Source organism: Pseudonaja textilis, chromosome 1, assembly GCF_049901715.1.
Source record: "Pseudonaja textilis isolate UNSWEBS1 chromosome 1, rPseTex1.2, whole genome shotgun sequence".
NCBI classification, from domain to species: domain Eukaryota; kingdom Metazoa; phylum Chordata; class Lepidosauria; order Squamata; family Elapidae; genus Pseudonaja; species Pseudonaja textilis.
This window is the reverse complement of record NC_141990.1, coordinates 37,373,227-37,396,300: the sequence shown is the minus strand read 5'-3', so window position 1 is coordinate 37,396,300 and position 23,074 is coordinate 37,373,227. Positions and strand designations below refer to the sequence as shown.

Here is a 23,074-nt window from a genome sequence, read left to right as displayed (position 1 = left end):
CTTTTCTGATTTGTGGTCTGGCAAGCTGTCCTCTCGAACTGACATAGGTGTCACTGAAAGACTGCTGAAAGCAGAAGTCAATTTAATATTTCCACTATGTTTATGGTGCTCCCCAAAGTCATAGCTGGCATAAGTAGTATAGTCAGTTATAGAACATAGCTAGTGTAAGTAGTAAACATTGGTACTGCAACCCTAAAGGACTCTAATTATCAGAAGAGAAGAAACATGCAAGGTATATTAAAATTACAGAAGACTATAGTGTAAAGGTATAATCCAGAAGTAGCACAAATTAGTTTTCCATAGTTCCTCTAGTAAAACAGTGGTTTACATGTGAGGTTTGAACAGATCTACTGAAAATAAGATTGGGTTTGATGCTGCATTGTCCTGCTTCTTGCTAGCTTACTTTCTCTTCTCCCGTATATTGTTGCACATGCTCCCAGGTTTGACTTCCAGTCATTCACTCATAACACTTACATCCTATTGAAGCACAGAGATTTGTAACCCCTCTTTACATTCTATTTGGGTTTTCCAGATGGGTATAACTAGAGCAGACATGACCCTCGTCGACAGTTGGGAAATAATTAAGGATGCACAAATATCACTTCCAACCGAAGACTTGAGAGACATCAGGCTCTTTGGAATACTTGAATATACAAGCAAATTTAAAGCAGCTGCAAAACTTTACTGGTTACAATATGCTTGCTCACACACTAGTAGTGGTATTCTACCAGTTTGGCCCGGTTCAACCAAACTGGTAGTAAAAAAATCGTACCTGTTCGGCCGAACCAGTAATAAAACAATTGCTATCTGTTCAGCCAAACCGGTAGTAACAAATGCTACTGGTTCGGCCGAACCGTATTTCTGACAATCATCTAGGCGACGATTAGCTGTGCCATGTGATTTAGATTAGCTAGAAAGCAGGAAATCATCAGATTTCTTGCTTTCTAGCTAATCTAAATTACGCGACACAGCTGATCCCCCCCTTGCTGTTGTACTCACCCTCAAAATGCTTCTTTTTTAAGCACCAAGGAGGCTTCCCTGAGGCCCACTAGGACAAAAAATGGGGTTTGTGGGGGTGCTGTGAAAGAAAAAAAGAGAAAGAAGGAGGGAGGGGAGAAAGAAAGAAAGACAAAGAAAAAGAAAAAAGAAAGGGAGGGAGAGAAAAAGGAGAGGAAGGAAAGACTACAAACCTTGTCACTAGATGCAGCTTCAGAGCACAGCAATCCAGGGTTGGAAGGTACCTGGAGGTCATTTAGTCCAAACCCCGTGCTCAGGAAAGTGAATTTCTGTCTTCCCCCCCCCCAGTCACATAACCACATAGCCTCACCCCCCCAGTCACATGACCACATAGCCACGCCCATCAAGCCATGTCCACCAAGCATTTCCACAAAACCAGTAGTTAATTTTTTTGAATTCCCCCCCCCCCACACACAAACTCTGCTTTCCCTCATTCTTCTCAAGTAGACTTCCAACACTAACTAGAGAGAGAGAAGCTTCCATGTCTGCATAAAAAAACAAACTAACTAAGGAGCAGCCAACTTCAGGACCGCTTATATCCCCAAAGGAATTTTTCTCCATATATTGTACTTAGGCCCAGTTTCCTTTGTCTGCTTCAGTTGACATTTTTCCTTTTGTTTCCTTAACTTGTTTCTTTTTTATCTTCCTCCCTGAAGAGATCTTCTAGGCAGGATTCCTGTTTTTTTTACCTCTCTGCTTAAGTGCCTGTTTCATCTTTAGGTTATGGCAGCTTCAACCTAGTCTCACAGCAGTGAGAAAAAATGAGTTTTCATTCTCCTCAAGACAATTAAACAATGTTTTTCTTCCTATCTCTTACTAGGTTAATTTTGAAGAGTTTAAGGAAGGTTTTGTGACCATATTGTCTTCGACTATCCATCTTGGCCTTTCAGATGATGACAGCAGCTATCTGGAGCCAGGTGAATGAATAATGAGATGCATGAAATTGTTTTGGATGTGAGGTCCTTGGTGCTCTGAGTTTGGTGGTTTTCTTGCAGACTTGTCATTACCAAACTAGATAACATCATCACTGCTAGGCTAGTTATCTAATTTAGTAATGGAATGTCTGCAAGAAAACTACCAAACTCAGAGAGCACCAAGCCTGAGCTACAAATATTTAACCTTGAGCTACAAATATTCTCTTGTTTTGGATTTTCTGCTTTAAGTTTGGCTGTGTTATAGATTAGCCACCAACTGATGTATTTTACTATGACTTGCCGCCTGATGGATTACTAATGAAACATAGTTAGCAAAGATTGCTTACTGAGTTTGTTTGTACTGATTGATTTCAGAAAATGATAAAAAGTAAGGTTTTGTACACTTAAATCAGTTGTCTTTCTATAATGAAATTCCCAGAAATAAAACCATAATAGTTGCTATTTTGTCAAATACATTTCTCAAATTCATGAACAAAAAGTTTAAATGATTTCATCTATGTTCTTTCATATCTGTCAGCTAGTATAAAGTTTATGTATGTATATGGGATATTACTGAGAGGACTGGTGGCGTACCCTATCTAATTATTTGTATATTCTACTTTTTCTTTGGGATTTCAGGGTAACGTATCTGGGTCTCCCCTATTTTATCCATAACAACTCCTGTTTGGTAGATCACACTGAGAATGAAAGATTAGTACATAATGATCCATGGTTGAATAGAGATCTGAACCTGGGTCTCCACAGTTCTATTCCAACAGTTCTATTTATTTATTTCAACATTTACTTATTTTCTATGTCTTCTACTATGTTAGCATAACAAATATAAGAAATTAAAAGTTACACCTGAAAGAAAAAAGAAGTATAATTTGAGACATCAACTGAGTACTGTTGTAAGGCATGAAATCCTTGGAACAGCAACTGTGAATGAATTATAGCCGTGATGACGAACCTATCATGTGAGCCGGAAGTGGCAAGCAGAGCCCTCTCTCTGGGCACACCAGCCGTCACCTGTTGCTCTTCTGAGTTCCAGCGTACGCATGTGAACTGGCCAGCTAGTCTTTGTGGAAAACCACATGGCCAGCGTGCATGCGCCCATCCGAAACCAGAAACTCAGCTTCCCAGTGCGCACATAAATGCCAGGGAACTGCTCTTCTGGTTTCAGGTGCTCCTGTGTGTACGCCGGGGAACTACTCTTCTGGTTTCCGGTGTTCCCGCATGTGCGCTGGAGAGCTGCTCTTCTGGTTTCTGGTGCTCCCCCCCATGCACATGCGCTTCCATTTTGGCACTTGGTGCCGAAAAGGTTCACCAACATTGAGTTATACCAATAATGGAAAAGCTGAATGGTTATTGCGGCAATGATGCTAGAATTGGTAAAAAGAAAGAAAATAAAAATGTTAGATTAGATCCAAATGCCTACCTACCCATCATTCTGTTCTACCATGATGAATTAGATGGCTTTAGGAAGTTTCCTCAGTGGATTAGCTTGAAGTTCTTAAATGTACCTTGTGACATCCTCTCAATTGTGCTCACTAGCTCTGGGCATAGTTCCATGTTTTGAGTGAAAACTTTGAGTGCTGCCAGTGTTAAACAGCATGTATAAGTAGCTTACAATCAGTATAATGGGCCTCAACAGTTCAAGTTTTTGAATTAATAGTTTGTTTGTTATATTTTAAAAAACTTTATTTGGGATGAAAAAGAAGGTTGAGAGGAGAGGACATATTACTGGTTGTATTAGAACTGAAAGTATTTCCAATTTAGTTATTCCAGATGAGACTGAACCCAAGTATATCACTGAGGCCAAAGGGTATGGTTGCTGGACAAGGCCAGAACTTGAAAGTGCCATGTTGGAAACCCCCAAATATTTACAAGAGGAGCAGAGAAATATAAATGTAAAAAGTCAGCTGAGACATTCAACTTCTTTGGAGAGTGTGGAGGTATTTAGAGATCTATCTTCAAGCTATTTGAAATGGATGTGTTACATTTTACTACCACTCATGTGCTGTGTTGTAATTGTTCCTTTTGTTACATTTGTGGCACCTTGGACTTGACGAAATAGCCATCTGAGTCTCTGGAATTCTTCTGTATTCTGATCTCTTCCAGACACTCAGGAAATACCCAAACCTGGCTGGTATTTAGTAACAAAGGCATGGGACCTTAGAGTCAAATTTGATGTTTCCTAATTTGACAGCTTCTGTAAAAATCAGTTATGGTCCTATCTTAAGCAAGATAGTCCTTGCTTAATTATTGCTTTGTTAGTGATATTATGATAGCACTGAAAAGTAGATTTACAACCAGCCCTTGCATTTAATGACCATCACATCGCCCAAATCTCAAGGAGAGTCACTTCTCTAACACATTGTCAATTGACCTGTATTGTATCTCATGTTAGGCCACTGGAAGAAATCAGAAGTCAGTGGGAAAGATTTGAAGTTGTATTGGCAGCTTCACACAATCTTCATCCAATCTTTGGTTATTTTTCTATCCTTCATTCTGGCTATTGGACTGAATCTATGGAACATTAAATTCCATTGTCTTTTTTAGAGTCTCAAATCAGATGAAGAGGCTGAAAACTCAAAAGAAGAACAGCAGCAGACTTTTGAAGGCCAAGGTAGGGTTCAGCAAAAGAATGTATACCAAACATTGAAACATGTTTTTTATTGCTTCTTTTCTTGAATTTCCAATTTTGCCATGTCATTCAGTAGAGGAGCTCATGGTAAAGTTCTATTGGAAAGGCAGAATATATTCCTTGTAGACAAAGCTTATCTGATTCAAATTCTGCTCTTCATTTCCAGCCATAAGAATGGATAAGATAAACTCATAGACTGAATCCATGGAAGGCAATCCAAGCATAGCAATATATCTATTTCTCTAGTTTAAGTATGTGAAATCTCTATTTTCCATCCTGGCCATATGGAAGCTGTCTTTCTAAAACTTAGAGCCACTGATCTTCCCCCTTTCTGCACATTCTGAACTCATATTCTTAGAGAAATAAAAATCTCAGAAGGAAATTAGCTCCTCTTTCCTTAACCATTTTCTTAAGTATTGTCACAGGTGCTACAGCAAGGCTTTAAGCCAACTTCTTAACCACCATCCAGCATTCATTTTACATTTTTTAAAAAGTATTAGAGAATTTTTTGTAATAAAACCTTGATTCAGTGTAGATTCTGGTTTACTGTGTCTTGCAGATCTTGATAGATTTCTTTTATATCCATATTTAGAATTAAACAGAGGCAAGAGAGTGAAGATAAAAGAATCTGTTTCTGATGTTTTTGAGTATTACTGAAAAAAATACAATATTTTTTAATTAGAAGTATAGCTGTTGCTAATGTAAGAGTAATCTTTTGTAGGTCAAATGTGTACCTGGGAGAATAATCTCATTGACAATCCTAGAGAAGTCTCCACCTCATATTTGAATACAACTGAGAATCAGATTAGGGTTACTTGGGAAGATCTTGGCATTGGAACTAATGGATACCTGAACAAACAAGAGCTGGATGCTATTTGTAAGAACATTGGACTCAAAGAGATGGAAAAAGAGGTGGGTTAAATTTGACTTTTGAAAATTCTCATCTCAGAAAGTCTACTTGATGACTGAATGTGAAAATGATGGCTACATATGAAATATTCAGCATTTTGGCAAGTGTACAAAGTGTTCTCTATGCACTGCTTTAGCAATTGTTATTATTGCCTCCCAATAGTACATTAGTATTTTAAATAAATCCGAAGAAACTTTATATATACTATATGCTATACTTATATCTTGCCTGTTTTGCAAACTGCAGTTTTCAAACTAGTAGACCAATGCTGGATATCTTTGGTGGTAAGGCCCACTTTGAACTCATTTGCCAAGCTGCTGCAGTGTGAGATGGTTAGGTGTTTAACCCATATTAGAGTCTGTCCAGGTTATGAGTACCAGACTCTGCTTGTTGCATTAACTAAACCTTGTAGAATATGGATTGATGTGCTGTTCAATTCCAAAATTAATAGCACTTATATTTAGTGCTTTTACAGCTGTCCCTAAGTGGTTTACAGAGTTAGCAAATTGCCCCCAACAATCTGAGTCCTCATTTTACCAACCTTTTACCAAGGATGGAAGGCTGAGTCAACCATGTACCTGGTGAGATTTGAACTGCCAAATTGCAGACAGCTGGCAGTCAGCAGAAGTAGTGCATTCTAACCACTGTGCCACCAAGGCCCTTTAATTTATAATTAAATTAAATTAAACAAATGCTTGTGATACACTTTAAAAACTTTATCTTTTCTATAGGAACTTGAAGAATTATTTTACAAATTGGATAGTGATGCAGATGGCAGAGTAAGCTTAAAGGAATTCCAGCATGGCTTATTCAGCCACATCTGCATTCCTTGTCCTTTTTCTTCCACGCCATTTAAATCAAAAAGGCAAAGATCACATTCTGATCAGGTAATTATTCTGAGCAATATTTTCTTTATAAAATTCTTGGGTCCAAAGGGAAAATATTTGAATGTTCAAAAGGCTTCCAATTGTTGCATTTTCGTACAGACTGGTGTTATGATTTTTATGACATAAGGACTGAGATCTAGCAGAAAACTTGTGATTTGAATTGGTTGGATTCAAAGTATTATGAAAGTATTTTAAATCAAGGTCTGTGGAATAAGCTATAATAGTCTGGTTCATGTGTAACAGAAGATTATAATGGGTGGGTTTGCATATCTTGCTAAGCTAAAATCAAGACAGATAATGATCTAGAAGAGTCTTTCTCAACCTTGGTATTATTTTTTCATACTTTCCGAAGTGTTATGCCCAGAGGCAGGACAGAGCTTGAAATTTTATTGCTAATAGAAGTGTATACAGAAATAGGAATCAACCTGGAGAAAGAGGAAGTGATATAAATTATATAGCATGACAGGGTCAGAGAAGACTTTGTGTTGGGCGCGATCCAATGTGTATGGCTTGGGTCCAGCAGCCTGCAGGGGAAGCTTTGGTCAATATAACAAAATTATTGGACTTTCTGTTAACTTATTTTATCTAATAGATGCAGAGGCTGCTCTGTATGTCATTAAATGTATTCTGGCTTAATTATTGATCTTCTCCACTTTGGTGGCCTCATTAACCCTTTGCCCAAGTATATGATTGAATACCTCCCGTTGATGCACCTAAATCTATATTTCCAGATTATGCGTTCTGCTTTAGAAAAAGCAGGTTTCCAAAGCTGATTTAAAAGAGAAAAAAAAAACCCAAACCACTCCCACAAAGAATAACAGTGCTTACTGAGTCCAAGTGGGTTTCTACAAAAAATTTTTTTAATAAAAACTATTTCAAATTAGGCTTGACTCTTGGTGATATTTCTGAAACTTTCTTGGTAATTATGCAGAACTGCCATTAGTTTCCTTTCATATGTCTTATTCCCAAATTCGTAATCTCACCAGTGAACCTGGAATTCACTGGTTATCTCTCATTAAGCACTTAACAGGCACAGTCTGCTGAGTTCCCCATTCTGAACAAAGTCAACTAGACGTTGTAGCTAAATAATGAGTTTAGGATTTTTTGATGTTACTACCTGTTGTTTTTAAATTCTTTCCTAAATATTTGTTCCCCATTCATCTAAACTGACTCACTTACTTTTCCTCTCTCTACTGCTGTTTTATTCCTCCACATCATGCAGATTTTGAAAGACAATGGGCAACGAACTGCGACTCCATCTCTTTTCTCGAACTCAATGGCTTTGAATCTTTTCTCCAGCATTAACGATGGCAGTGGTTTTGCCAGTGTGGAGCAAGTTGTCTCCATCTGGGCCTGGGAAGGGGTTGAAAACTGCAAAGAGATTTTTAAGGTATCTGTAGCTGTTGTTTGGTGGTTTTCCTGGAAATTCTTAGCATGATGTTTTTTTTCATAATAAAGGATTTAATATATTGATAAGAAAAATGGAAGGAAATATGATTGGGACTGAGTGTCTGATTGGGACTGACTGCCATTGACTGGACATGGAAACGAAGGAAGGACAAGCCACTCAGTCCAATTGATGAACCTGCAAAGGTCCCTTGACTTTGATTGTGGGAAGCAGACAGGGAAGATCACAAACGATGATCTCATGGCTGCAGGACATTCGGGCCAGTTGCCAAGTTCCCAAATCACAATGTTGTTAAGTGAATTTTGCCCCATTTAAACCACCTTTTTTGCCACAGTTTTTATGTGAATCATTGTTAGTAACATGGTTGTTAAGTGAACCTGGATTCCCCATTGACTTTGCTTGTCAAAAATTCGCAAAAAGTGACCACAAGACCCAGTAACATTGCAACCATCATAAAAGTGAGTCAGTTGCCAAGCACCTGAATTTTGATCATGTGACCATCAGGATGCTGCAACTGTTGTAACTGTGAAAAATGGTCCTAAGTCATTTTTTTCAGTGCCATTGTAATTTCGAATGGTCATTAAACCAACTATTGTAAGTCAAGGACTACCTCTAATCCCTTCTCTGCTCATGTTCATACAAGCTCATTTGTTTAACCCTTTTGCCATCACTTTCCTATCATAACCATTATGATATCTTTAATAGTCTTATCATTTATGTCAAATCTGCAAGGTTTTTTCTGACATCACAACTTTTAACAGGTTGCAGTTCTTGCTATCCTTGTTTAATATCTTTCCTGCTCCTAAATATGCCTTGAATCTTTAACCCAATCCCTTAACAAAATAGCCCAATGACTATTATCTTTTAATGTTTAATTAATGCCAACTTTCTAATGCTATATTAATAATAGTTTAAGGGCCAGCTGACACTTAGGTTTTAGTTTCTCTTGATTTTCAAACTTTGTCTTGTTGTAGAGTCTTGATTATAATGTGGAAGAGCGGGTGAACCTTCTAGAGCTTTCTATGATCCTTGATGATGAATTAATTGCTTCCAAGAATGGACTTCAACAGGCAGCTGTTGCCTCTTATAAGCATGAACTTCATCATCTACAGTAAGTAGTTTTTGCTTTGGCTTTTGAGACTAATGATGTTATACTATGTGTAGAAATTTCAAAGTCATCATTATAAAGTGCCTATTCATCTAATTGTTGTTTGCCTCAAGACCACATCTGTATGCACAAATGCATAGTGTTGTTACATGAGGCTGCTTTTTAGCTAAATAGTTTCACATATCACCAGTTGCAAATCTAAATCTAAATCTATTAGATTTATACTTATATATTGTCTGCAGAGCTATGATACCTTAACAGGATCAACACGACTGGAATTTGGAGGGGTTGTAAGTAACGTGTTTTCTTTCTTTTTAGAGCACAAGTAGAACGGATTTCCAGTGAGAGAAACAAAACAAGAGCCGAGCTGGAAAAGACTAAAAAGAGGAATTGCCAGCTTTTTAAGGAAGTAGATGATAACCACAGTGCTCTGGAGCATCACAATGAGAGTAAACTCAGGTGATTATTGTCATTGGGAAAAATAATTATTGCACAATATAAACTTATACCAAATAAAAATACTAAAAGTTCTTATTACAGACAGCCACAATAAAAATGATGATCAGATGATATTCCAGTTGTTTTGGTAGTATTTCCGTCAAGGCAGCCTTTCTTCCATTCCTATTCCCTTTCTAAATAGTATTTGTGGTGTCTTAATTTTTTTCTCTAAATTCTAATATTCATTGTTATTTTATTTAATTTGAATTAAATTATATTTTATTCCTGTTTAAACTATTTCATAAAGTATTTAATTATGTATACAATATGGCAAAGTGTATAACTATATATGGATAAATATTTTGTAAGATATCTAATTCGTAAAATTTATGGGGGAAATCACATAATGACAAATGGCAAAATAAATCAATGATATCAACAGAATGTAATCTAACCATCCCAAAATGCAAGTTCTCGTTTCAATAATTTTAAAAAGCATTGTCATTTTAAAAAAACTGATCGGATTTTTATAGGCATTTCTTCACTTGAATTGGTTCTAACCTATGGTGGCAAATGGAGGGTAGACTATGACTGATAAATAAAAGTATTAAAAATAATTCATTTTATTTCAAAGTGTGATAGGTTTATTTTTTTGCAAAATGTGTTTCAATTTAATACTTAAATGAGAATAAACAAGCTTACAAATCTCAGTGGTGATGTTCCTACGTTACAGAGCTCTTGAGCAAGATTTCAAAGAAAAGCTAATGGCAATAAAGTCTGAAGTCAAGATGGAACAGGAATTGCTCATGCAACAAATGCAAAATCAGAGAACCAAGTTAGAAGCAGATTTCAGATACCTTCAAGAGGAGGACTGTAGTCTAAGGAAGAAGCTGACCTTGATGATCAAAGTAAGGGCTTGGGCTTTTGTCTTACGTTCAGAACAGCTGCTAAACCATAGTACTAAAATTGAAGATTTTTGACCGTGTGTAAAATATTACATCCAAGAAGGTTGAATTCCAAGGCTTAGAAATTGAACAGTTTAAGTCCGTGTCCATTTTCTTTCAAGGTGTACAATTGGGCCCACTGATAATGGTGACAAAAAAAATGAGACAGGTAAAACTAAACAATAGTTCCTCCCCTGTACAATGTAAATCTTATTAGTTTTAACTTGTCACTTCTGAAATTTCACCAGACAGTTATATTTAGGTTCACAGCCATGAGATAAACATTGATTTGTTTTTTTGATTGACTGAAAGCTGGGTTTGTTCAGAAATGGCATTCTGCAACCATTAAGGCTGCAGAACTGCAGCATATGCAAACTTTTGGAATGTCTTCTTGAGACTGTGTCAGTTCTTAGTGTAGACATGAATCATTTACTCAGTTTTTCATTATAAAGGGTCTCTAATTGTGCAAAAGCACACATAATATGCACTTAACCATTCAAAGTTACAATAGACTAAAAAAAGTTACTTATCTTTCATTTTCTTCCATGTGAATGTATTTTTAAAGGAAAATAGTCGCTTACAGAATGAAGTTGCTGAAGTGGTTCAAAAACTGAGTGAATCTGAAAATCAAGTTTTGAAACTTCAAGATCTTAATTTTATTTTGAAAGACAAGGTAATTCCATATTGATGAAAAACGGTGTGAAAATCAAATGAGTAAGAGTCTTGTATGTATAGCCTTGTGCCTATAGTATCTCCTACATAAATATTCAGTATTTTTGTTAGTAATGATGAAGAATTTTCTTTTTTTCAAACTTTTGTCAGAAAAATGCTGCATTAAAAAAGATCTAGGCCCTCTTAAAATGTTTCTTTTAATTATTTATTTTAAATAGTTATTCTGAATATGGTTACATATTATTTACATAAAGTAATCATTTACTTTTCATGTAAGCATTGGTAAAATGTCTGTAAGGACAATAAAAAGACAAAAATATTTTAAAAGTCCCTTTGGCATAACTATTTCTGTACAAGTTTGATCTGCTCATGATGATAGCTGTAACTTTGGTACATTAGTTTTGATTACTCTATACTACCCAGAGTTGTTTTGTAGATTTGGACAGCGTTATAAAGGAAATAAATTAAAAATAAAATGTAACTCAAGGTGATTTTAGAGCTAACTTCAAAGGCTTTAATTCCAATTTTGGAACAATATACTACATTATTTTTTTTAAAAAAACAATCATATTTGCTTCAGCTGCGGTTACTGGATCCATACAGTACAGAACAATATGATCAAGAAGCACGCTTTGCTAAAGTCATTCAGGAATATGAGCTGCAATGTAGGGTAAGTGGTTTATTTTTAACTTTATAAATATGCATAGTGGAAAGCCAGAAATGAGTTGAGCAGGAAGAAAATTGTCCATATTTCACAACTTTGTCCCTCTTCCCTTTACTAATGACTGTATGGAACCTTTTTACTAATCATTTACTATTGAATTAATAAATCTCTTCTACAATAATATAAAACATAATGGTCCTGCCTATTGAGATAGTCCATCGGAATCATGATAAGCAGATGCCTAGTTGCCTGGTATATATCTGGGAACATTCTGTTATTGTTATTTTCATTTCTCTGCTTTTTGTTGGAAAATCATAATGAGATCCATTGGTAGGTGGCGGGCTAATGGAGAGTTCTAAAAATAGAACCCTCTTGTGTATTATTTCATGCATTCCACAATCCACTCAATTCCCTTCCCTTTTTTGTTTCCATATACATTCAATTTGCTGCTGCCTACCTAATCATAGAGGGTGAAGGTGAGCATTGCATTTCCAAGTGTGCTCATTTCCTATATTTGTAATGAATATTTCTTTCAATCTGCCTGTTATGATAAGCTTGAAAACTTTGTTTTTTTTATTTCAATAGTTCTGTATAACATAAGTACCTTGTGAAATAGACAGCTATTGAATACTCTTGGCATTGAATTTAGTCAGCTTAACATTCAGAAACTCCAACGATGTGCCCCTTGCTATTTAAGGAAATAACCAGTTATTTTTGTCAGCATTTCTAGCAAGCTCAGATCTTCTGAGAATTGATTGGGTTTGACGTTTGAATATGTGTTTCAGTTCAACAGCTGTACTACTAATGTTAGTGTTTGCCCAAAATGGAAAGAAATGTTTATTTTGTAAAAAAGAAAACAAAAATCTAAAGATATGGTGCATGGAATTTTCGGTTTCTTAAGAACTTCTTTTGTAAATGGAATTGCTATATCTGATCTTGCATGTTTGATCTGTCTAACATCTGTTGTTGGTAATGTTCACACATTGCTTCTAAACAAATATGATTATCCAGGATTGTTGCACAATTGGGATAGTACAACATTCCATAAGATTGTATATTAAATAAAAGGAATCCCAGTGCTCTTCTTGCATGGATGTGCAAACTTTTACTAGAATTTTGGTATACAATGGGCTTTTGAATTTAGAAGAAAATTCTTTGAGCTCAATTCAATATTTTTATTGCATTGGGAATCTTTGTTTTTCATGTAGGGAAATGCTTTTCTATATACAAATAGAACCTTTAAAAGTTAGCATATGTGCTTTGAACTGTAGCTATTGGTAGAATCCTAAACTTTGTGTGCTTTGGTATTAGGGCCAAAGACCAAGAAACCCATGAAGAGTTACTTTTAGGCAGTTTCTTTTATTGTTCCTCACCTATAGTCAGAAATCTTTCCAAACTAAAACAAACTACTCAAAGAAATACTCTGAGAACCTCTAGGGAGGAGCTAATTTGACCCTCTTCCTCTCAACCAAACTATGTAAATTCGGCTACTTGTTCCTATGGAATGCAGCTTCTTCCACCTGGGAATTCAGACTATATTTCATCATATCTGGTCAGCATATTAGTTCTCAACGGGAGATGCTTATTTATACCAATGGGACTCTTGGATCTTGGCCTCTGTGTGGATGCTAAAGGTTAGAATGGTCAGAAGTTTCCTCCCCCATATTCATGTACACATTACTGCAAAAAGCAAGCACAACATTTTATAAGTAAAAATAATGTTCATGTACACATTAAAAAGAAACACTGGAAAGTGAAGGCTTTCTTTTAGGTTGCTTTGAGATGCTTTACATTTTTGTCAGCCCTAATGGAGCTTGTTCTTATTCCTCAAGAGACTGAGCAAGGATTGGTGTTTGTAGCACAGAAAAACTGACCATCAGAAAAGCTCCATTTAGACTCTCAACCTCTATCTTGTGTCTTGCAGGTCTTCAGGTTTGTTCCCAGATTCATTTTAAAGAACATTTTAAAACTGGCTCACCTAACCAGGCTTCTCCAAGATTAGATTAAGAGATAAGTGAGGATGCAGATTGCAGAACTAAATTGACTTAATGTGTAACAGTAAATAAGAAAGACATATGAGTGGGGATAACAATAATTCACTCATAGTAGTGGACACTTCCTTTTTGACAGGGGAAAGAAAAACCCCTGTTATATATTTACAATAAATCAAACTAGAATTTTGTTTGGTTATCTAAGATTTAATTTACTGTATATTATGCCAGGAATGGGCGCCTTGTGGCTCTGAAGGTTTTTCTTTTTTGCTGTGCAGCCCTCAGTTCCTCTCTTGAACATGATTGCCAAAATGATGGCACTATTAGACTCACTAAAATTGTAGTGCGTGCCCTAAAATAAACACAGTTTTTATTCCCCCAACCCTGAAAGAAAAAAGAGAAATTTATCTGCCAGCCAGCCTATCTTGTTAAAATTCAGCCCACAGAAAAAAGATGACAAGCATGGCTTCATGTTATTGTATCACTGAATTTACAGCTTGATTCACTCCTGTTTGTATACGCTGCTCAAAAAAATAAAGGGAACACTTAAACACACAATGTAACTCCAAGTCAATCACACTGTGAAATCAAACTGTCCACTTATGTAGCAACACTGATTGACAATCAATGTCACATGCTGTTGTGCAAATGGAATAGACAACAGGTGGAAAGCAGTTAGCAAGACATCCCCAATAAAGGAGTGGTTCTGCATGTGGTGACCACAGACCACTTCTCAGTTCCTATGCTTTCTGGGTGATGGTTTGGTCACTTTTGAATGCTGGCGGTGCTTTCACTCTAGTGGTAGCATGAGACGGAGTCTACAACCCACACAAGTGGCTCAGGTAGTGCAGCTCATCCAGAATGGCACATCAATGCGAGCTGTGGCAAGAGGTTTTGCTGTGTCTGTCAGTGTAGTGTCCAGAGCATGGAGGTGCTACCAGGAGACAGGCCAGTTCATCAGGAGACATGGAGGAGGCCATAGGAGGGCAACAACCCAGCATCAGGACCACTACCTCCACCTGTGTGCAAGGAGGGACAGGAAGAGCACTGCCAGAGCCCTGCAAAATGACCTCCAGCAGGCCACAAATGTGAATGTGGCTGCTCAAATGGTCAGAGACAGACTCCATGAGGGTGGTATGAGGGCCTGATGTCCACAGGTGCAGGTTGTGCTTCCAGCCCAACACTGTGCAGGACATTTGGCATTTGCCAGAGAACACCAAGATTGGCAAATTCGCCACTGGCGCCCTGTGCTCTTCACAGATGAAAGCAGGTTCACACTGAGCACACGTGACAGACGTGACAGGGTCTGGAGATGCCGTGGAGAATGTTCTGCTGCCTGCAACATCCTCCAGCATGGGCGGTTTGGCAGTGGATCAGTAATGGTGTGGGGTGGCATTTCTTTAGGGGGCCACACAGCCCTCCATGTTCTCGCCAAAGGTAGCCTGACTACCATTAGGTGCCGTGATGAGATCCTCAGACCCCTTGTGAGACCATATGCTGGTGTGGTTGGCCCTGGGTTCCTCCTAATGCAAGACAACGCTAGACGTCATGTGGCTGGAGTGTGTCAGCAGTTCCTGCAAGACGAAGGCATTGATGCTATGGACTGGCCCACCTGTTCCCCAGACCTGAATCCATCTGGGACATCATGTCTCGCTCCATCCACCAATGCCACGTTGCACCACAGATTTTCCAGGAGTTGGGGATGCTTTAGTCCAGGTGTGGGAGATGATCCCTCAGGAGACCATCTGCCACCTCATCAGGAGCATGCCCAGGCGTTGTAGGGAGGTCATACAGGGACGTGGAGGCCACACCCACTACTGAGCCTCATTTTGACTTGTTTTAAGGACATTACATCAAAGTTGGATCAGCCTGTAGTGTTTTTTTCCACTTTAATTTTAAGTGTAACTCCAAATCCAGACCTCCATGGGTTGCTAAATTTTATTTCCATTGATAATTTTTATGTGAGTTTGTTGTCAGCACATTCAACTATGTAATGAACAAAGTATGTAATGAGAATATTTCATTCATCCAGATCTAGGATGTCTTATTTTTGTGTTCCCTTTATTTTTTTGAGCAGTGTATTTACCTTTGTTTCAAGCAATATTGTTACCATTTCTCCCATGATAAAGTATATTACAGGGAGTTGAATATGTGTTGTTTTCACTATCTTCTATCTTGTTTTGTTTGATTCAATGAAATGTGTGATATCAACATGTCTAGAAGCTTGAAAGGATTCAGTCACCCTATCTGAAGACTCTGCAACAGATGATGGTTCAAACCATTGAAAACTTGCCTAAACTAATATTTCTTATCATGAAACCACTTGTATTTAAAAGAACATAGATCATGGTTGTCCAATCTTTTGGCTTGCCTGAAGAGGAGTTGTCTTAGGATTCATATACAATAAGTAATATTCTTAATGTATAGAAATAATAAACTTCATTTTTTATTACCTTGTGGAGTTGCATTATTAGTGTCAGGATTCCAGCAGTTTCCCCAATTAGATGTCTAGAGCGGCATGTAGTCCATGTGCTGTGGGTTGAATACACCTGACTTAGATGAAACCTATGGCTACTTGTTTTGTGGTTGCTGAATTTCTCTCTTCTTTGTGGAGGTTTTTAAGTACAATTCTGGAGGTAACAGTTCTATTGTTATCCCATTTGTGTCAGAATGATTATAAGCAAATATGGATAAGCCCTGAAGTTGCTGTTCATCCCACCACATACATCTGTTTTGTGCATTTCACTGTTGTTTTCTGGCTGCTTATAGGAAATGCATGACAAGAATGATGAGCTGCAGATGGAGGTGGAAAAACTGAGATCCCTGCTGCATGTAAACAAGCCTAACCTACCAAGCTGCAAAAGGAAGACTAACAACACTGGAGAAAGGTTCTTACCTGGAAATGAAAAAGCTAGCATTATAGGTGAGTAATGCAAATCAGGCATGGTTCTTCAGAACAACTTTCTGCATCCTGCTGAAATCTGGATGTATTGCATGCTTACTCCCAGAATTGTCCACATAGAGGGATTCTAGAAAATGATTCAACACATCTGGACTTCATCTGGATGGGAAAGACTGTTCATGCAAGAACATATGAACAGCTGAACAGTTCATAGGAGACCAGCTGAGCTCAGACACTGCTGTGTTACTGCTGTTGCTTAATTCAGTGTTAAAGCAAAAGATGCATTTATTTTACTATTTATTGCATCCAATCTTGATCTGGTCTACAGCTAGTAGATGAAGGCTGCAAGTTCTCTTTTAATATTAAAACAGTTTTTTACTATATTAAATCATTGAATATGTTTCTTCTAAGACAACATTGAAAAGGATGATTATTTTCTTCCATACCAGCACTTACCAACCACAGGCCAAAATGCAAAAGGATGAATAATCATATATATTGTCTAAAAACCTCCCAAGCACCATAGAATTTAAATAAGCCTAATCTAATCCAATCTGTTCCTTTATAAGTAAGATACCAGTATCAAAAATATAATTTATAATTTTTTTTTAATTCTTCCAATCTGGGACCCTATGGTATTTGCAAACAACTTTTTTAGGGCTGTGGTTATTTTTTCTCCTAGATATTTTCTTTTGTAATATAGCTTCCATGATTTAACCCACTACTCTTGTAGCTAGGGGTGAATCAGTAATAGTTTTCTTGTCTCCATGTTTTTCTAATAATACATTTACTCACAGATGACACTTTCATAACATCTGATCCCTATTCAGTAAGTATACAAACAGAACTTCTGGTGGAAGACTTAAAAGAACAGAATCGAACTATAAAAACACAGCTAGAAACCAAGGTAAGCAGGAAGACTCAATACTTAATATCCAATCTACAAGTACAGAACTTAAAATCAGCAGAACTCATTTTTTTTGCATGTAATAACTCCACAGAGTAGTTTCAATAGAGGCACTCTTGAGTTATTCATAGTCTTCTAAGTTTTGTTGGTAGAATGGCAATCACCATTTCTCCAATCTAAGTAAAGATTTATATAAACTTATTTGAGCTAATTGTTCATTTTAGCATTTTGAAATCACTCTAATAAATGTCGTATTATAGAAGCCATGCTGTAAAAGGACTTCTGAGTGTAATTTTATAATGGAGAGCAGGCATGGTCTAAACCAGGACTGTCAAACTCACAGCCCACATGCATCACGCGCTGGCCACACCCAGGTCCAGTTTAGCAAAGGGGAAAAAAGTCCTGATACATCACGTGATGCCCCCGTGACGACATGAGTTTGACAACCCTGGTTTAAACAAATTGATAACACATTTTAAATTAATTCATGCAAACCATGCAAACTCTAGAAAAACAAGATACACTTTTTAAAAAGATAGCTATTGTTTTGTATATAAATTCCATGCACTGGAAATGTCAAATTTCTTGGGTGAGTAAATCACTTAAATTTTAAATAAATATTTTGAAATGTTTTCTGATTTTATTAAAATTTACTGTTCTAGGTCAATTACTATGAACGGGAAATAGAACTAATAAAAAATAATTTTGAGAAAGAAAGGAAGGATATTGAGCAAAGTTTCAAGATCAAGATTAGTGAATTGGAAGAACAAAAGAATGACCTGGAAGAACTGAATGAGAAATGCCAGGAAGTGATTGATGGTTTGAAAAGCCAGGTTCAGAAGCTAGATCCTATTCAAGAAATGAAGAGATTTGAGAAGGAGAGGACAGAAATGGAGCAGTTCTATGCTAAAGAAATATCAAACTTAGGTCAGAGGCTGGCCCAGGAAAGAGAAAGATTGGAAGATGACTTGAAGATGAAGCATGAAATGGAGATACATTTTATGAGGTTTGGAAGCATATTCTTAGGATTCTAAATATGGGTACTTGCCAGTACGTACTAATAGTAGTTCTTTATGCATATGTAGGAAAAAATCTGCTATGTTAATATGTGAAGTTGAATCTTTAAAAGGAAAATAAAAGGTAAAAAACTGCTTCAACTCAAGCATAATTTCTGGTGTTTGAGGACTCATTGATTGGCAATAATAAAAAAGTAACTTTGTTACTGGTTTCTTTTAGAATGTTTTTCAGTTTCTCAGTCTATAGCCCTGACATTCTTTGGTATCTTCCTGGTTGCATAACCAGGCGTAACCCTGCTTGGCTTCAAAACCTAGCCAAGATATATCAGGTGCTACCATTTGCTGATACAGCATTGGAAGACAGGAATAAAAAGCTATAGCTATAGCTATATTTCTTTAGTAATAAGATAACTTTGTATAACTACATATAGACACTTTTCTTTTCATCGTATATCAAAATGATGGGGCTATTTTTTGAAATGTGATCATCTGAACTAGAAAGTTGTTAGTTGGTATTTCTTTGAGTTATTCTTTATATGCAACCTAATTAGCTTGAATATTTTCAAAAATAACAAAAATCAGTTCACAGTAATTATCTTTTATTTGTTTATGTGCATTTATGTGCTGCCTTTTTAGGTGGCTCCTAAAATTATGCATATAGTGACTATCTTAGCTTATAATTAATTCTATAAAGCACTTAGAGGTTTTTTAAGCCGGCCAGTTGAAGTATTCCTTTCTCATTAGTATCTGCTAGAACTATTCAGTCAGGTTGGCTGAGAATTCTGGGAATTATAGTGCTACCAGATCTACACCCTATCAGCTAAAGGAGGTTTATTTGAGCAAACAAGTCTGTATGGTAACTTTGGCCTTCCTCATTTCACATTACTAAATTTGTTATTTTCAGTTTCTAGGACTATGGAAAAATAGATATATGTGTCAGGTCAACCAGACGGGACTGAACTGAGGTGTCAGTAATCATTAAAACAAAACTGAGATGGTTAAAGATTGTACAATTCCTTGAGATTAGATAGTTTCCACAAATAATCTTGGAGAAACCATATTCTCTCGAAGTCTAAAGGAAGATCCACAACTGTTTACTGCTTTATATATTCTCGCTTAAAAGAATATTGAATATATGTAGCTCAGGCTTGGATCTTTGGTGTTCTCTAAGCATGGTTGTTATCTGAATAGGTGATATTAGTAGTGCATGAGAAAGTGAGTTTGTTGGTAGTGAATTCCAGAATTTATTTACACATTGTGGAAAAAAATCATTTTGTCCAACAATCAGGAAGAAATAATACCCCACTCAAGGAACCACTAAGGAAAAAAAAAACAGGCCAAACAAAACTGGCAAATTAAGACTTATGTAAAGAATAAGCAGACTTCACTTTCTGTTGCACTGGTGATGTCACCTGTAGAAACTTCTACAGAAAAAAGTCCAGCTCAGAAAATACCAAGATCCCAGTAATTTTTCTGTATTTGAATGAATTGGAATATATCTAGAACTACCTTGTCAGGGAAAGCTATTTTGGGAATTATTAGCAAGGACAAGAGATTTTGGTGGACATTAGCATTAGTAATGTAATGCTACGTCACCTTGCCACACAGATATTGATACTGTTTGAACAGAGTGCTTCTTAATGCTTATGGCATTTTTAGCATTTAACCTTTAAGACACAAAATCTGTACATAACATCTGATTATCATATTTGGTTTGGCAATGTACTTTATTGCAAAAGATGTAGCTAAAAATAGTTTTATCCAAAAATACGTTATTTAAAACAATTGTGATTTAGTAAAATTACTCTTATCTATAATTTCAGGAAAGAGATTATAACTTTCCTTTTGGTAGATTTTTAGCTACTTGAAAATTATTTTCTATTTTCTTCTATTTATTTTTAGTCCATTTTCCAACAAAAATGGTGTCTAACTTACCACAATAGTTTCTTTTATAGCCTGAACAAATTCAATTTCATTTTTTCTTTTTTGCTATGCAGAATGGAACTACACAGGGTTTCAGAAGACAATATCTTCTTAAAAAATAAACTTGGAAAATGTCAGCGAGATATAGAGATTGGTGACACAAACCAAAAGCACAGGTAAGTATTTTTCATTTCATTTGTATATTAAATTCTGCATATGAAATGCCTTAACTTAGGAGGAGAAACATGCAAGGGGAGGAGAGAAATTAAAATTTGAAAAATGCTATTATTTCTGAGGTCGCAAAGAGACACACACAGCTTAGCTGCTGAACCATAACACAAAGAAATGCCATTTGGCTATGCCAGTCCTTCCTAATCTGGTGCAGTTCCTAGGTTTTAGATTTGAACTCCAGGAAACAAGTTCAGAAAATACTTTGTTTCTTACTATGATAATGCTGTGAAATATACTTTATGTATAATATTCTTTTGCAAATAGGGGATGCTCAGTTAATACTGGAAAAATAGAAATGTGAATTGTATAGCAATTGTTAGCCTAGGTTTCATAAAAGCACAGGCTTTCAACATACAACTTGAAGATTGACTCAAGAGAGATAGGTGGGTAGGGCAGCAGATGTTTACCTTTAGTCTCCTTTTCCATGAATATTCATCCTATTGAAACACCCATTGTTTGTTAGAAATCTTAGCCAAAGGGGTACTTGGGAATACTGCCAGCTCCCTCAAAATTAGACATGATTCAGTTATACCTGTCTTGAGCCAGTTCACTGTTATAAACAAGAATTATAGAGCTAGAGTAGATCCGTGAAAGACCATTAGAATTTCTAGAGTGATTCCAAATCTCATTATAATATCGATGCACAAAATATGCTTCAGTTAATGTTTTTTTTCAGAAAGCACATTGATGAATTGAAAATGGAAAGAGAGAAGATGATGTATGAAATAAAAGAATTAAATGACTTGGTAAGTAGTTAGAGTACCACTTGATCTGCCTTCTCACAGAGCCTGAATTTGAAACAGTGCAGTAACAGAAAGCTCAAAACAGAGCCAAGAAGTTATAAATTTCAGTCAAAAACAGGCAGACAGGGCAGGGGGACATTTCATTTCATTTTATTTAATAATTTTATTCTAGGAAAAACATTTATTTGAATACATTTAAAACACAAATCTCTCTCTCTCTCTCTCTCTCTCTCTCTCTCTCTCTCTCTCTCTCTCTCTCTCTCATATATATATATATATATATATATATATATATATATACACACACACACACACATATATACATTTTACAGCATATATTGAGCAATGGTTAATTTTTTTTTCTTTATCATTGACGTGATCTGCCTTGTTATATAACTCCTTCATTCTTTTAATGTTTTAGTTTCTCTATATAGTTTATGATTAAATGCACATCTTCTGTTATTTCTATAACTTATCCAAATATCAAATATTACCTTTTCTTTAACCACTCATACCAAATATTCCATATTTCATAATAGTCACTATCTTGTTTATTTTTTAACAATCCATCTCAGCGCATTCATGTATTTTTTAATTACCATAGCCTCTGAAGGAATGGAAGACAGTTTCCAGTTTTGTGCGTAGGTTCTTCTGGGTGCAGTTATGATGTGCAAAATTAAATACTGATATTTTTTCTCCATGTTTAAATCTATCATACTTGAGCAGAAAGGTTTCGGGTTCAAGTTTTAAATTTTGTTTTGTTATATTTAAAATCCAATTTCTAATATTTTTCCAAAACTTCTGAGCATATGGGCAAGTCTACCACATGTGAAAATATGTTCCTTGTGCGTAGTTACATTTCCAACAGTTGGGTGGTAGGTTGGGGAACATCTTAGCCAGTCTCGCAGGAGGTAGGTGCCAGCGATGAACCATTTTGTGTAAGTTTTCTTTATATGAGACTGACATGGTTAATTTGTAATTTGTTTGCCAGATGTGTCGGGGGACATTTTAGAAGGAGGAAATTATTGTATATTTTGCATGATTTATCTATGGCACTTTTTTAAAAAAAGGATTCAGTAACAGGTGATGAGAAAGATCTGTACCTGAAATCATGAAGAACTTCTGCCAGTTATTGAAATATGGAAACTGGCTAATGTCCTCAAATGGGAGTCTTAGTAATTGTCCAGGAATTTAAACAGAAGCTTTTCCCAGTCATATCTGGACATTATCAGGGATTGAACCAGGGACCTTTTACATGCAATATATATGGGTCTTCCCAAAGGTTGATAGTACTGGACTTTATGAAAAAAATAACTTGCGTGCATATAAGGTTTATTGCTGAGTTCCTCAATAAATTTCAGCAGTTATTTTTCCTGCATCTTAAAGCAGGTGATAATTATCCAGACACAAACAAATTAACAAGAATTAGGCAACTTTAGAAAGTGGTTGGATAATCTGAGTATCAGTACTTCTAATCTTATCCATGTAATCAATGCTACCAAGGTTCAGTTGAGAAACATTGGCTGGATTTGCACATTGTATTAAGCCATAAAGTGTTTGAGGTTGATTTAGTTTATTGAATAACGCATGATTAAATGGGTTAATGGATTCTATATCAATACAGTCAACTTGTTGCCCAGTAAAGCTGTCTGATGAACTCTATTTGAATTTCTAGTGCAAAAATTATCACTGTATACTTTCAAAAGTTAATTATTAAAAATATTCACAGCTACAAAATTCAGAACTATAATT

General features: G+C 36.2%; 1 protein-coding gene across 5 annotated transcripts in view; it reads left to right on the top strand.

The window, feature by feature from the left end:
- NINL (ninein like) overlaps positions 1-23,074 on the top strand; it is a 36,920-nt gene that overhangs the window by 6,867 nt on the left and 6,979 nt on the right. For 4 of the 5 annotated variants that reach the window (XM_087931184.1, XM_087931175.1, XM_026695967.2 and 1 more), the window contains exons 3-18: positions 1,838-1,934; positions 3,711-3,886; positions 4,494-4,560; positions 5,300-5,490; positions 6,220-6,375; positions 7,598-7,765; positions 8,758-8,894; positions 9,210-9,350; positions 10,063-10,237; positions 10,839-10,946; positions 11,526-11,615; positions 16,370-16,523; positions 17,300-17,409; positions 18,072-18,415; positions 20,423-20,524; positions 21,256-21,325. In XM_087931184.1, the coding sequence (XP_087787310.1) occupies positions 1,838-1,934; positions 3,711-3,886; positions 4,494-4,560; positions 5,300-5,490; positions 6,220-6,375; positions 7,598-7,765; positions 8,758-8,894; positions 9,210-9,350; positions 10,063-10,237; positions 10,839-10,946; positions 11,526-11,615; positions 16,370-16,523; positions 17,300-17,409; positions 18,072-18,415; positions 20,423-20,524; positions 21,256-21,325 (2,286 nt within the window). The remainder of the gene's footprint in view (positions 1-1,837; positions 1,935-3,710; positions 3,887-4,493; positions 4,561-5,299; positions 5,491-6,219; positions 6,376-7,597; positions 7,766-8,757; positions 8,895-9,209; positions 9,351-10,062; positions 10,238-10,838; positions 10,947-11,525; positions 11,616-16,369; positions 16,524-17,299; positions 17,410-18,071; positions 18,416-20,422; positions 20,525-21,255; positions 21,326-23,074) is intronic. The other variant, XM_087931189.1, reaches the window with a different exon arrangement.